The following is a 12,997-nucleotide window of genomic DNA, read 5'->3' on the forward strand; positions in this document are numbered from 1 at the left end:
TCCCCATTTCTACTCCTTGCAAACTGCATGAGTGCAGATCTCTCTTCAGATCAGTCTGCATTTCTAAACCTACAAAATAAAATGAGTTTTGACCAGCATGGCCTAGTGAAGTAGAAGGTTTCTATTCATTATTTAAATCCAGTCTTGTCACTGACTCCATATAGGCAGCTGCCTGCACTCAGATGGAGCCCTATTAACAGGAGCTTAGGGGTGCTCCTGCATGGAGTTTGTTGTAGGCTTGGACTCCAAATGAGACTTTTGTTGCTCTTTGTGGGGAATTGCCTCTTTCAAAGTATATTTATAAACTCTAAGGAAATGACTCCTGTGTTTGTGCTATTTCTCATCCCTTTTATCCACTTGTATATTCTTGGATTTTTGCAAGTCACTTCTTAGACATACTTTAGAATAATTTTTGTCATACTCCAAGATCAAAGAAACATTATTGTTCTTTTTCTGCAGAAAGCCAGCCAGAAGAAAAATCTGAGAACAGCAATGCTGGTAAGTGTTGGACTCAACTGCCTGGTACACCTGAGAAATGCTTTGCATCTAATAAAGAAATCCTCATTTTCAGTTTTTCTATTTTAGTTTTAGTGTGCTAATTTCTTAAAGGTTTGTTCAGGGTGACTAGATAGAGAAACACCATACATTTGAAAAATAACTTGAATTGATTGACTGCTATACTGAGAGACTTAAATTATTCATAGATTTTACAAGAAATGTAAAGTTACTAGGAAAGGAAGACTAGTAAATCCTTAATATTTCTTAGAATCTTTTTTTAAGTGTTTGGATTCAGTATTTCTGTTTTTGGGTTTGGGTTTTTTTTGTGGTCTCATGTTTGATAATTTGTAGTTTGTTCTGACTTTTTGATGGGAAAGTATTTTTATTCTGTCTCATTCCCAAAACGTAGTATTTGGGTTTAACCCTACAGAGTCAGAAATCAAAAAGGTCATATATTGGTTGTATTGCATTCATTCGATTCTGCATACTTAACTGTTGTGCACAGGATATAATTGTCAAGGAAGAGTCAAGAAAGGAAAAAATAATACTTGGATCAGTAGTAAGGTGGTTGTTTCAAAAGTGGCTTATCAAATAGGGTTAAAGATGATAGTGATATTTAAATCAGTTCAAATTGATGGAGCACACATCAGTGATCTTTAGTTCAGAGAGCCACTGGGATAGGAAGTTTAGCACAAGAAATATCTATCAGTTAATGCGCAACATGAACACTAATAAAATAAAGTCTGCACATATACATTTTGAGAAGATGGGATCCATTGTCTCTTTCAAATTGTGTGTCAAAGCAAGCATTTTAAAGAATTATTTTGTATAATAACCAATCTGTGTATATTAAGATTTCTTTTCTAATTGTAGGAAAACTACATTTTCAAATGATGAGCCATAGTTGCTACAATAAAGAATGTAATAAGTATAGAAATAGTCTTTTGTGCTCTTACCGAAAGGTAGAGAAGTATGGTATGAAGGAAGTCACACGTACATTTGGACTATCTCTGATTAGTCGCAGAAAATCAGATATGGCTTGCCTAGAAACAAACTGTTCTATTGATTTTACTAAGGTCAGCAACATGTTTATATACGATTTCGTTGCTGGAGTTTCCAAATGAGCACCTGAGAGCATGATAGTGTTAAGTGTTACTTAGGAAAAGGTCCAATTCCTCTTTTTTGAAATGAAAAGCTTTTGTTTGATGGAGAATGAAAATATCGTTAAAATGCAGAAGGAAATAAGGGCCAATACTAAGTAAGAACTTGGGGAATGGGGATATTAGACATAGCTAACATAAAATGTGGAGAGAAATGTAAGTCTTCTCAGAACATGGGTTACCATTTACATGTACAAATAAAGTACCGTAAGGGCTATGATGACACTCAGTAAAGGGTAATGAAAGGGATTTTAGATTTAGATGGATTGCAAAGACTGGCTTCTTCCTTGTCTTCCCTCAAAACAATCCTTAAACACATGTCCAATATTAACTGTTTCAGAATGACTCACCAGAATATTATTTTTCATCCACCTCCATATAAATCTTTTAATGTTCCAATATTTTGACTTTTATTTGAATCACATCTTAGCTTTAAAGGTTGCTGAAAGAGCATACCATTTAGTTCTGGGTACTGGGAATAATTATTTCTGAGAAGGGATAGGTTTCCAGTACTGAGCTGATTGAGATGCTTTCTGATAAAATGGACTAACCATGTCAAAGGGATCATGATGAGTGCTTAGAAATGTTTGAGTTGGGAATGCATTTATACAATTCCATAGTGTATTTATAGTTGGGAATGTTACACGATTATTTGTTAAAATCTGTTCATTCTGATTACTGTTTTACTCTTGTATTTTATCTGTGTTGTGACTTAAACAACTGGTCTGTAATGAACTTAGAGGTGAAAGTTTTATACTACCTGGAAGGTGAGATTTGCTGCTTTCAGCTGGTGTATGTACAGCAGCTAGTAATTGTTAAAATCTTTCAGAATGGTACCATTTATGCTGTATTATTTTAACATTATTTTATTGTATGTATGTATGTATATATATACATGACTGCAGTAGAACTGTCACACTCCATTCCTCTTCTGGGGAATTATTAAATTATTACTTCTCCCATCATAGGCACCCTACGTGACTTACCCCTGTTGACCACATGCTTACATGTAGATAAGTGCAGCAGTTTGGGATTTTGTTGTGCCTCATTATTATTTGTATTGCAGTAGTGCTTACAGACCTCAATCAGGGATTGGAGTCCCATTATACTAGGCACTTGTGTACACATAATGAAAAGATGATCCCTACCTGAAGAATTTAGAATCTAAAAAACTAGAGACAGGGGATGGATACTAATAAATTGATGGATAGAGTGGGACTTACAACACAATGTTTACAGAAAAAAATCTTGGCTGTCACATTTATTTTATTTGGTTAACCTTTCTACATACAACATACAGTACAACTATACAGACAAAATGATGGGGCCTAAATTAGCTGTTAACATTCAAGGAAGAGATCTTGGAATCATTGTGGATAGTTCCCTCAAAACCTCTGCTCAGTGTGCAGTGGCACTCAAAAAAACCTAAGTGTTAGAAACTAATAGGAAAGGGCAGGGCCGGTGCAAGGATGTTTTGCACCCTAGGCGAAACTTCCACCTTGCACCCTCCCCGAGCCCTGCGGCAGCTCCCCACCCCCCCTCTGCCCTGAGGTGCCCCCCCCCGCGGCAGCTCCCCCCCCCCCCCCCGGCCCGGGGAGCCGTGTGGCAGCTCCCCAGCTCACCTCTGCTCCGCCCCCTCCCCGAGCCCTGCAGCAGCTTCCCACCCCTCCCTCTGCCCTGAGGCACGCCCCCACACCCTGAGCCCCCCCCCCCCCCGTGGCAGCTCCCCGCTCCGCCTGGGGAGCCGTGCGGCAGCTCTCCACCCCAGCTCACCTCTGCTCCACCTCCTCCCCGAGCAGCCGTCCTGTTCCACTTCTCCCGCCTCCCAGGCTGGCGGTGCCAATCAGCTGTTTGGTGCCACAAGCCTGGGAGGGAGAGAAGCAGAGCGGGGCGGCGTGCTCAGGGGAGGAGGCGGAGCAGAGGTGAGCTGGGGCGGGGAGTTCCCCTGCATGCCGCCCCCCCCCCCACTTGCTGCAGGCAGCCCTCCCCGCGCCCCCCTGCCCCATGGGAATTACATGGGAAGAAGAGAAAAGCTATGCAAAAAGAATGTTATGAGGGCTGCTAAGGCAATCACTCAAAAGTTAGGAAATACCAGAAATAAGGTTGCCCACTTAACCTTAATCTAGTCCCTTTCTGTGTACGCCTTATGAGCCAGTCTTCAATTAGAATGATCGCATACTATTTTTTCTACAGGGATCCTGCTTCATTCAATGTGTAGTATGGTCAACGCTCAGGCACTGAATCAGGGTTGTGTATTGATCAAGGCTGTTGTCTGTAGGATCCCTAACTTATTCACTGCAGAAGTTGGAAGGTGTAAAGTGGATTAAGCAGAGGAGTGTAGGAAAAGAGTACATGGTGTCATGGTTAAGGCTGCTGAATGACACGCAGGAGAACGGGCTGTTTTATTGACTTCTTATGTGATGCTGAGCAAGTCACTTAACCAGACATTTTCAGAGGTGTCCACTAATTGTGTGTTACCTGCTTTCTGTGTGCCCAGTATGGGACACCTTTGCCTGACGTTCAGAAGTGCTGAGCACTTACGACTACTGAAGTCAATGGAAGCTGTGGATGCTCAGCAGTAACATACCACTGTCTCCAGGAACGAGCACTGGGTTAGGAACCAGGAGGCCCTAAATTCTAATCCTGGTTCTGTCATTGGCTCATTATGTGGGTTTGGGCATGTCACTATTTCCCTAGCTATAAAATGAGGATTATAATACCTACCCACCTTCCTCACATGGGCAATGAGGATGATTTAATTAATGCATATACTGTGCCTTGAACATACAAAGTGCTAACAACACAAATAAGGAGTTGGAAGAATCCATCCCTAACTGCCTTAATTAGTGGAAATTCTTGTGAGATTTGGCCTTAAAATCTGTGTCCTCATTTCTCATGTGTAAAAGCACTCCTTAACTTGCAGGGGTGCTGCAAAGACAGATTCATGAATATGTTTGAGGCTCAGATACTATGGAGATGGGTGCCATAGAAAAGCTCATGGAGAAATCAATTCCATATGTAGTGCAAGGTATGGGTGGTGTACAGTAGAGAAGGTATAGGGCCACATTGGTGAGAATAAAAAGAAATACTCAACAGCAGCTTCAGTCCCTGAGTACCATCCATCCTTTGTGAGACAGGTGCTGGGAAGAAATGTGTGATCATATAATTAAAGACTGTGACATAATGCACTTGTCTAAGTTAAAGTTGCATGGGCAACCTTAGTGCTGACATTTTCTAAATTTTGAAAGCTTAACTTTGCAAACTTAATATTCTTTTCACACAGCTTTTGTATGTAGTGGGTATATACAGATGTTATCTATAGATGAAAATAAAATTACTCTTTTCTTTTAAATTGATATTGTTCCTTGAGAGTATGTGCATATCTGTGACCTGTATGTTTATTCACTAGTTGATATGAATGATAAGCTATGTATCTATGAGATACTTGGAGCTGTAGCAAGCCAATTGTACACGTAACAGATCTAAATTCAGGTTTCAAAATCTTGACATGAATTCATAGCAAGCCCTGAACAACTGCTACTTAACGCATATTTTCCTTTTGGACAACTTGTCACTCGTATTCTTTTCCTGAACTTGCCAGTGGGCAATCTTGATGCCTTCTGTTCTGGTGGGAAGAGATGCATCCTTTTTACAGTTTCCCTTGTGCATTCAAGCAAAAGGAGTAAATTATTTGATATACCTCAGGCAGTACAGCGTGAACCTAGTGTGTAAATTTTGTCTGCCACAAATATTCATGTGCTGGCAAATTGTAGACACAAATACTTAATTCTTAAACTGTCTGTAGATAGAGAAACCTAATATAGTAAGGAATGTGAAATAATGTTGAAAGAAAGGAAATTATTTAGAGTATTTTAGGTTTTGATGACATTTGCGCTAGAAAACATGGAATACAGCGCAAACAATTCTGTAGAGCAGGGAGAGCAGTAAAATTTGTATGGAAATTTGTATAAGGTTATGTAATTTTGTGCAACAATTTAAGAAAGATTTGCTGTTAGGCTCAAATTAGATTTCCTTTCTTCCACTTAAATATTTCAACATATATTTACTAATAATGTTTTGAAGGAAAGCTGTAACTGTGAAATATGGTTATCAACAACAGTTATGGTGCAATACTCCAATGAATTACTCTCCAAAAACAAACAAAACCTAATAGTTAAAAAAACCATTCAAGTGTGAAATGTACCATTTTCCAGCTTGTGAAGTCATATGTGACAAGGACAGGGCCGGCTCTGGCTTTTTTGCCGCCCAAAGCAAAAAATGCCCGGCCGGCCGGAGCAGCAAGGGGGTGGGGGAGGGGAGGAGGAAAACAAATCTGCCCCTGGCCGGAGCGGCGAAGGGGGCGGGAGAGAGAGAACAAATCAGCCGGCTGGAGCGGCAAAAGGGGGGGCCCGGGAAACAAACCTGCCCCCGGCCGGAGCAGCAAAGGGGGGGGGTACAAACCGGCCGGCCGGAGCAGCAAAGGGGGGGGGACGACAAACTTGCCCCCGGCCGGAGCGGCAGGTGGGCCAGTTTGTCGTCCCCCCCGCCTGCCGGAGCGGCGAAGGAAAGAAAAAATAAAAACAAACAAAAAATACCTGCGGGGCGGTGGGAGCGTGGGTGCAGGGGGACTCCCGTCCCTGCAGACCCTGGGCAGCGGAGTGCGCACCCCGGCTAGCGGTGGGGGGAGGAGAGAGAGAAGGGGGGCGGCCAGGGCTTCCTTAAGCGGGGCGCTTGCCACGCGGCCCCTCCCGCTGCACCGCCTGCTGGGAGGGCTCCGTGCCGCTCCGTTCGGCAGGCAGGGAAGGACGTGGGCTGCCCTACTGGGCTTGATGCCCTACAGGGCGCTCCCCTCCTCCGCCCCCTACAGGGCGGCGGGAGCAGTAAACCAAAAAGAAAAAACCTGCAGGGGCGGCCAAAGCGGTGAAGCGCAAAACCAAACCAAACCAAAAAAAGGATTAGATGGAATGCCGCCCTTTGAAATCTGCCGCCCCAGGCATGAGCTTGCTCGGCTGGTGCCTGGAGCCGTCCCTGGACAAGGATCTCTAATTGCCTCCTATTCAGTGTCTTCAGGACTGAGCAGTTACACACAACATTTATATTATGAACTTTTCAGTAGTGCCTGGAAGCCCTAGTCAGGATTGAGGCTTCATTTGCTGTACAAACACAGAGTAGGATAATAATCCCTGCCCCAGAGTGTATACAGTCTAGATTAAAACCTGGTACAACAAGGGATATTGCAAACATTAGGAAGAAGTAGGGAGGGAATATTAGTGTAAGGAGAAGAGCATGCATTAACATGGGCCAGCAATTATAAATATCAGAAGTCCCTAGTGGCCAACTATACATTTCAATATACTATGAATATTTTATTATATTTGTGTGCTTTAACAGCACTGTCATGTTGTTTTCAGCTTGCAGTGGTTTTCTTTCAGTAGCAATTGTTTACCTTAATTGTAATTTATTTCAATAATAAAAAAGAAAGTTTGTGCCTCATGCAGACAAATTGACTTCACTTTAGAGCTTTCAGTCTATTTCACTACTCTTGGCATGTGCTGTCTGAACTGAAGGCCACAAGGTTCTGTTCTAAGTGCAAAGTTTGTGTTCCTTTCCAGAGTTTCCTGCCTCTCTAGACATGTCAGACATGTCTTGTTTGTTGATGTAGTAGACTAAACTAAAATACTCTCCTTGCTCAGATCAGAGAGTTTGCAGGATCTTCTTCCATATCCTCTGTGATGAATTCCCAGAATGAGCTTCACATTACAAAACCAGCTTCCACAGACTAGATAGAGGATTACAATGCCTTGTTAGTGACTACTGCTACTTTAGGTGGGGCTCCCGGAAGATAAGGTATCTTCAGTCTCTCCTGCAGTCTCTGTAATTTTTTCAGAACAAATGAACATCTATTTTCCCCCTGTTTTTTCAGTTCTGTGATGCAAAAGCATTGTCTTCTACTGACTTCAGACATGATGGTGGAACTATTGTGAGAGTTGAAAGCCTTAGACAAAGCACTCTTAGTATTAATAAGACTAGAACCCTCAAAGGCCTTTTCTTGTTCTTACTGATTTTTTTCAACCAAGCTTGCGGGAGCTCTAATTTATTTCTCAGTGTCACTGGTTTCAACATTGAACAAATGTACTGCTTCCTCCCTAGTATTTGCCACAAGGTTTAACATCTCTGATGTATGTAAGCACTAGGGAGGCAACAAACTATACTAAACTTGGTGTTGCAATTGCTTATTCTATTTGTTTCTAAATACTTAGTCCCCTCATCACTAGTTTGTTTGCTTAATTTCCTTCCTTCTTCATTGATAGAACAGGTCAGGAGTGAATAAAGAAACTGTTTTTCCTCAATCTATTTATCATCTCAGAAATTTGAGATCTGTTTCTAAGGTGTGGGGCTGCAGTAGCATCTCTGTATTTAGTAGTTTATATTAAAAATACAGTTATAAATTTCCCATTCCCCAAATATCCACAAAAAAGCACTTCTGCCTGAAATTTTGCATATGATAAGCCAAAGCAGAATTTTTTAGTTGTTTTGAGATTAATCAGACTCATTCATTTGAGATATGTGACTTCAAAGAAACAACTGCTGTTTAATATTTGGAAAGGTCTTCTATTTTGTCTCTTTGCCATTGCATATCTCAAGAGTGTGGTGTCGGAATGCCAATTTCTCACATTTTCTAGGCTTCAAGTAGAACTAGCGCTTAAGAGAAATTTAAATTACACTGTTTGGATAATAGAAAAGGTATTTGCTATGGAGAGAAACAGATTTCTGGTTGCTTCTCTAAATTTCCACAAAGATAATATATTTTGAGATGACTCCTGAGCATCTAATAGATATCTAACATAGGGATCTATAGCCAGGCTGTGGTCTGCTCCTGCCTTCTTGCATCACAGAAACCTGCTCAGAAACCTCCACTGGTTAGGTATCCACGCTATGTTGTTTATATGTGTTCCCTCCAAGAACATCTTTACGGTCCCGTGCAGCAATGCTATTTACAGTGTTCCCTGTGCTTTTGGCCCTTTCTCCAGGGCCTGAGGAGCAGAGGTCTCCCTTCTCTAGAATCTTTTTGAGAGTGGGCTCAATTAGCCTGTTCACCCCACCCTTTCCTTCCTTGTGCCCTTCTTATCAGTCTTGAGCTGATGGGCTAAATGTCTCTTTAGCTCACTGAGCCTTCCCCCCCCTTCCCCGGGATAATTGAAGTTAATTATCTAATCAGTTTTCTTTGGGGAACTAATTGGTGGCAGAGTGATCAGAGTGCAGGGAGTTAACAGGTGAGCTTGCACTCTGTCACAGGATCATACAAACAAAGACCATGCTATTGTAATTCTCATACTCAGCAGAGAATGCAAACACATTTTTCAAGTACACCTGTACCCCGATATAACAAGACCCAATATAACACAAATTCTGATATAACGTGGTAAAGTAGTGCTCCGGGGGGGCAGGGCTGCGCACTCCGGCGGATCAAAGCAAGTTCGATATAACGCGGTTTCACCTATAACGCGGTAAGATTTTTTTGGCTCCCGAGGACAGCATTATATTGAGGTAGAGATGTACCAACTAATAGGGTTCCCCCATCATAATGAGTGGATAAGCCAAGGTAAGGGGTGTGTGTGTGTGTGTGTGTGTTTCAATACCAACATTAACTAAATATTTGCAGACCTTTTGGGTGGATTATTTTTAAACAATCACCTTCTAATTTTTTGACTTTAAAATGTTGGTGTGTTAACTTGAGCTCAGATGTCTTCACGGTCTAATAGTGATTTAAGTGAAAAACTATTATGTACAATTGTAATTAACAGTTTGGGAACCTTTTTATTTCTGAAGCAGCAGAGTAATACTCTATTCTAGAGGTTTCAAATGAACAAGATTTGTTTTAAATGACATGTCTGTAATGGAAATGATGTTAATCTATTGCCACTACAGGTAGAAACTATTTTTTTTAAAAGACTGTTTCTTTAGCTGCATGTGGTACTTATGCCACACTTCAGTAAAATCATTATCCAGAGTCTAGCGCTGCTATTAGCAGGTGACTGTACTTTCCTCTCCTGTTCAGTTTACCTGATTATTAAGACTCTACAGCTCTCACACTCCTTAACATCGAACCCTAACTTCCTTCTGGAGTTCTCACCTCACTTCTCATCCACTCTTATTTCTGTGTAAATGATGATCTCTGGAGACAAACATTTAAGATTACATTCCATATATTAATATGTAGCATTTTTATCTTAAAAGTGCTTTATAAACGTTAATTTACTTGTCTCAAATGTCTTACTCCTTCTCGACTTCTTTAGTGAATGCCACACCCTTATCTCCTCATAGACTTGTTTTTAATTGACATAGCAGAATTACCTCTCTCCTTCATTGAACTGCTCTTGACTTCACTATTAGCGGCCACCTCCTTGTCAAGTTTAACATTTCTCCCTTAGGGTTGTCTACATTAGGAAGGATTATCTAACAAAAGACTAGCCAGCCCCAACCTAATCAAAATCTTTTCACTAGTATAGACATAGGTTAAAACCTTATTACCCCTCAGTTTAGCTGGTCAAGGTAACATGTTAGCTAAACCTGACCCCTTTTTCTAAGCTAGACAAACTCTTAAACAAAACAACCTCTACGTCTCTTTCTCCAGCTGACTACTCAAAAATTTTATTCTTCCCTAATTTAGATGGGACAAATCCCCCTATGATGGTTGGCTATCTAAATTCTGTTCTCTTGCTCTTATATAGTTTACTCCATTTATCATAAATCTGGACAGTTCCTCTGGTATGACAACCACCACAGGGCCTATAAAACTACTGTCTGGTACCTTGAGGACTCTGGTTTGTGTGTTTGCTATGACATCTTCAAATCTTGCTTGACTCAGTATAGCACCTTTTTCAGAATGCTTAAAATCCAATATTCTGTGTCTAAGTGCAGAGGTTGCTGGCAGTCTTCAATTCCTACTGAAATGTAACCTTCCTGTTTCACCTTTAATCTTCCATTCCTTTCCACTTTGAAAGAGAGTAATTTTGCTAATGTTCTATGAAAAGAGATCTATCACCACCACCTGAGCTACCTTTAATATCTGTGATTTCCCTCCCCAGACCAATAGCTTCCTCTTCCCCTTCACTCAGTTTGTTTTCTATCTGCTTGCTTGTTCTAGTCGAGTCTCAGAATCCTTCTGGATGTTTTCCTTTCAATGAATAAATGCACCTCAAAACATAATGCTGTTCCTTTTTGTCTTGTTCTCTCTTGCCTCTGCCTAACCTGTCACACCAATCAACTGAATCACTACTGAATTTTCATAAATTAACTTTTCAGCCATGAGCGTTCACTTTTTTGGGGGCACAAGTGAGATGTTCTAAAAGCTTACATAGAATTTTTTAAATTAATTTTTCCTTAGATTAGGAATTAAATAAATCATATCTACCTAAAAAGTATTTTCATCTCAGACTAGTTGACAATTATGCAGTTGTTATAGTTACAAATGCAATGATAATTTAAATAAGACATACAGTTATTTAAAAGCTTTTTAAAAAAAATCATAATGAAGTGTTAAGGTGATGATATAAAACACTGGTCCTTGGGGAAGCAAGCATTAAAGTTGCTCAGCTCCTGCAGCATCAATCTCTCAGGAACACTCCCACACTAACATCAACTTCCTGTACACCATAATCAGCTGCAACAATGAAACCCTATAGAAAAGAAACCCACGAATCACCACACCTATCTTCATAGGTCCAGTAACCACTCCAAACACACCAAGAAATCTGTTATCTGCAGCCTGGCACTCAGATACCACAGAATATGGTCTGAGGAGAAAGTCTCGGATAAACACCGTAACATACTCCAAACCACCTTCACCAAACAAGGGCGCTCCACCAGAGAAATAGATCTCATCATGGAATGGGCCACTCAAATACCCCAAGAGAACCTGCTTCGATACAGAAATAGAACCTCCTCTGACCGCAGACCTCTACTTGTCACTTACCCCATATGGATCCTAGTACAGGTGGTATCATCAAATAACTACAACCCATACTCGATGGGGACCCCATCCTGAAAGAAGTCTTTCCTGAACTCCCACTTCTGGCCTTTAAACAACCCCCCAACCTCGCCACGCTCATAATCGGAAACAAGCTTCCCAGAGACCAGGACACACCAATTCATAGCGGCATCAGACCCTGCCAGAACAACAGATGCAAAACGTGCAGACACATTTCCACTTCTACAATGATCAGCACCCCCCCAAACACATCTTTCAAGAGGCATGTGTAGGTTCCATGGATATCACATGTGGTATACCTCATTCAATGCACTAAATGCCCAATAACAATTACATGGGTGAAACAAGACGCTCGCTATGCTCTTGAATGAACTCACACAGGAAAATGATAAAAGACAAAAATACCCTGTCACCTGTGGGTGAACACTTTTCATAAAGCGATCACCCTATATATGACCTATCAATCCTCATCCTCAAAGAAAGCCTTAGTGGTGTGCAGGTTATGTCTACACTGGCAACTGAACAACAAAACTTTTGTCATTCAGAGGTGTTAAAAAAACACACCCCTTCCCCTGAAAGACAAAAGAACAGTGCTTTGTAGGCAGGAGTGCTCACAAACAGTGGCTACACTGCCTGCCTTTTAGCCTCATGGCTGTAGCAACACAGCCGTGTCGCTAAAAGTTGCGTAGTGTAGACATAGCCTAAGCTCGCTAGACGTGGCCTGAGTTCCAATTTTGTGGTGTTCCTCCTGTGGGTGAAGCTATATTCTGCCTAATATTGAGGGCTGAACCTAATAGTTCAGTCTAATTAGTAGTATAATCGAGGGTAAACTGATTTTACTCGCTTCTGATTTGGGGAATATGGATTTTAGGGTGGTTTACCTATACATACATACATACATACATAAACCATTACACCATTAGTCTAACCCTTAACAAGAAAAAGAGGAAAAGAAAATATTTCATCTATACATAGTGCCCAAGCTAGCATTGCCAGAACAATCTTAATTTCAGGTATTTTCTGACCTTTTGAGCACTTGATTCTGTAACTCCAGTGTTGTATCAATATTAACACTGAGCATGAAATTTTCTACTTTTTTTTTTTTTTTTTTTTTTAAGGTAAAAGGGGGGAAAAAATCCCTAAAGATAACTGGGTTGCATATCTTACTAGCTTCTCTGGCAAATGTCAGCTGTGTTTGAATTCAAATGTACACTTAACTAGCTGTGCACACATGCAGTGTATTGATCTATTGGTGCATCTGTAGACTAAAAAGGAGACTTTTTCTATTTGAAAATTGCATACCGTGACTATCCAACAATGTTTCAAACTGAGTGGATGTACAGGTCTG

The 12,997-nt window shown here is 40.9% G+C and overlaps 1 protein-coding gene across 1 annotated transcript in view; it reads left to right on the forward strand.

Annotated features, from left to right (window-relative positions):
• The window catches only part of GTF2F2 (general transcription factor IIF subunit 2), a 134,058-nt gene that overhangs the window by 20,791 nt on the left and 100,270 nt on the right, over positions 1 to 12,997 (forward strand). The window contains exon 5 of the mRNA XM_065411409.1: positions 460 to 498. Coding sequence (XP_065267481.1) covers positions 460 to 498 — 39 coding nt within the window. The remainder of the gene's footprint in view (positions 1 to 459; positions 499 to 12,997) is intronic.

Source organism: Emys orbicularis, chromosome 1 (assembly GCF_028017835.1).
Source record: "Emys orbicularis isolate rEmyOrb1 chromosome 1, rEmyOrb1.hap1, whole genome shotgun sequence".
Classification (NCBI taxonomy): Eukaryota; Metazoa; Chordata; order Testudines; family Emydidae; genus Emys; species Emys orbicularis.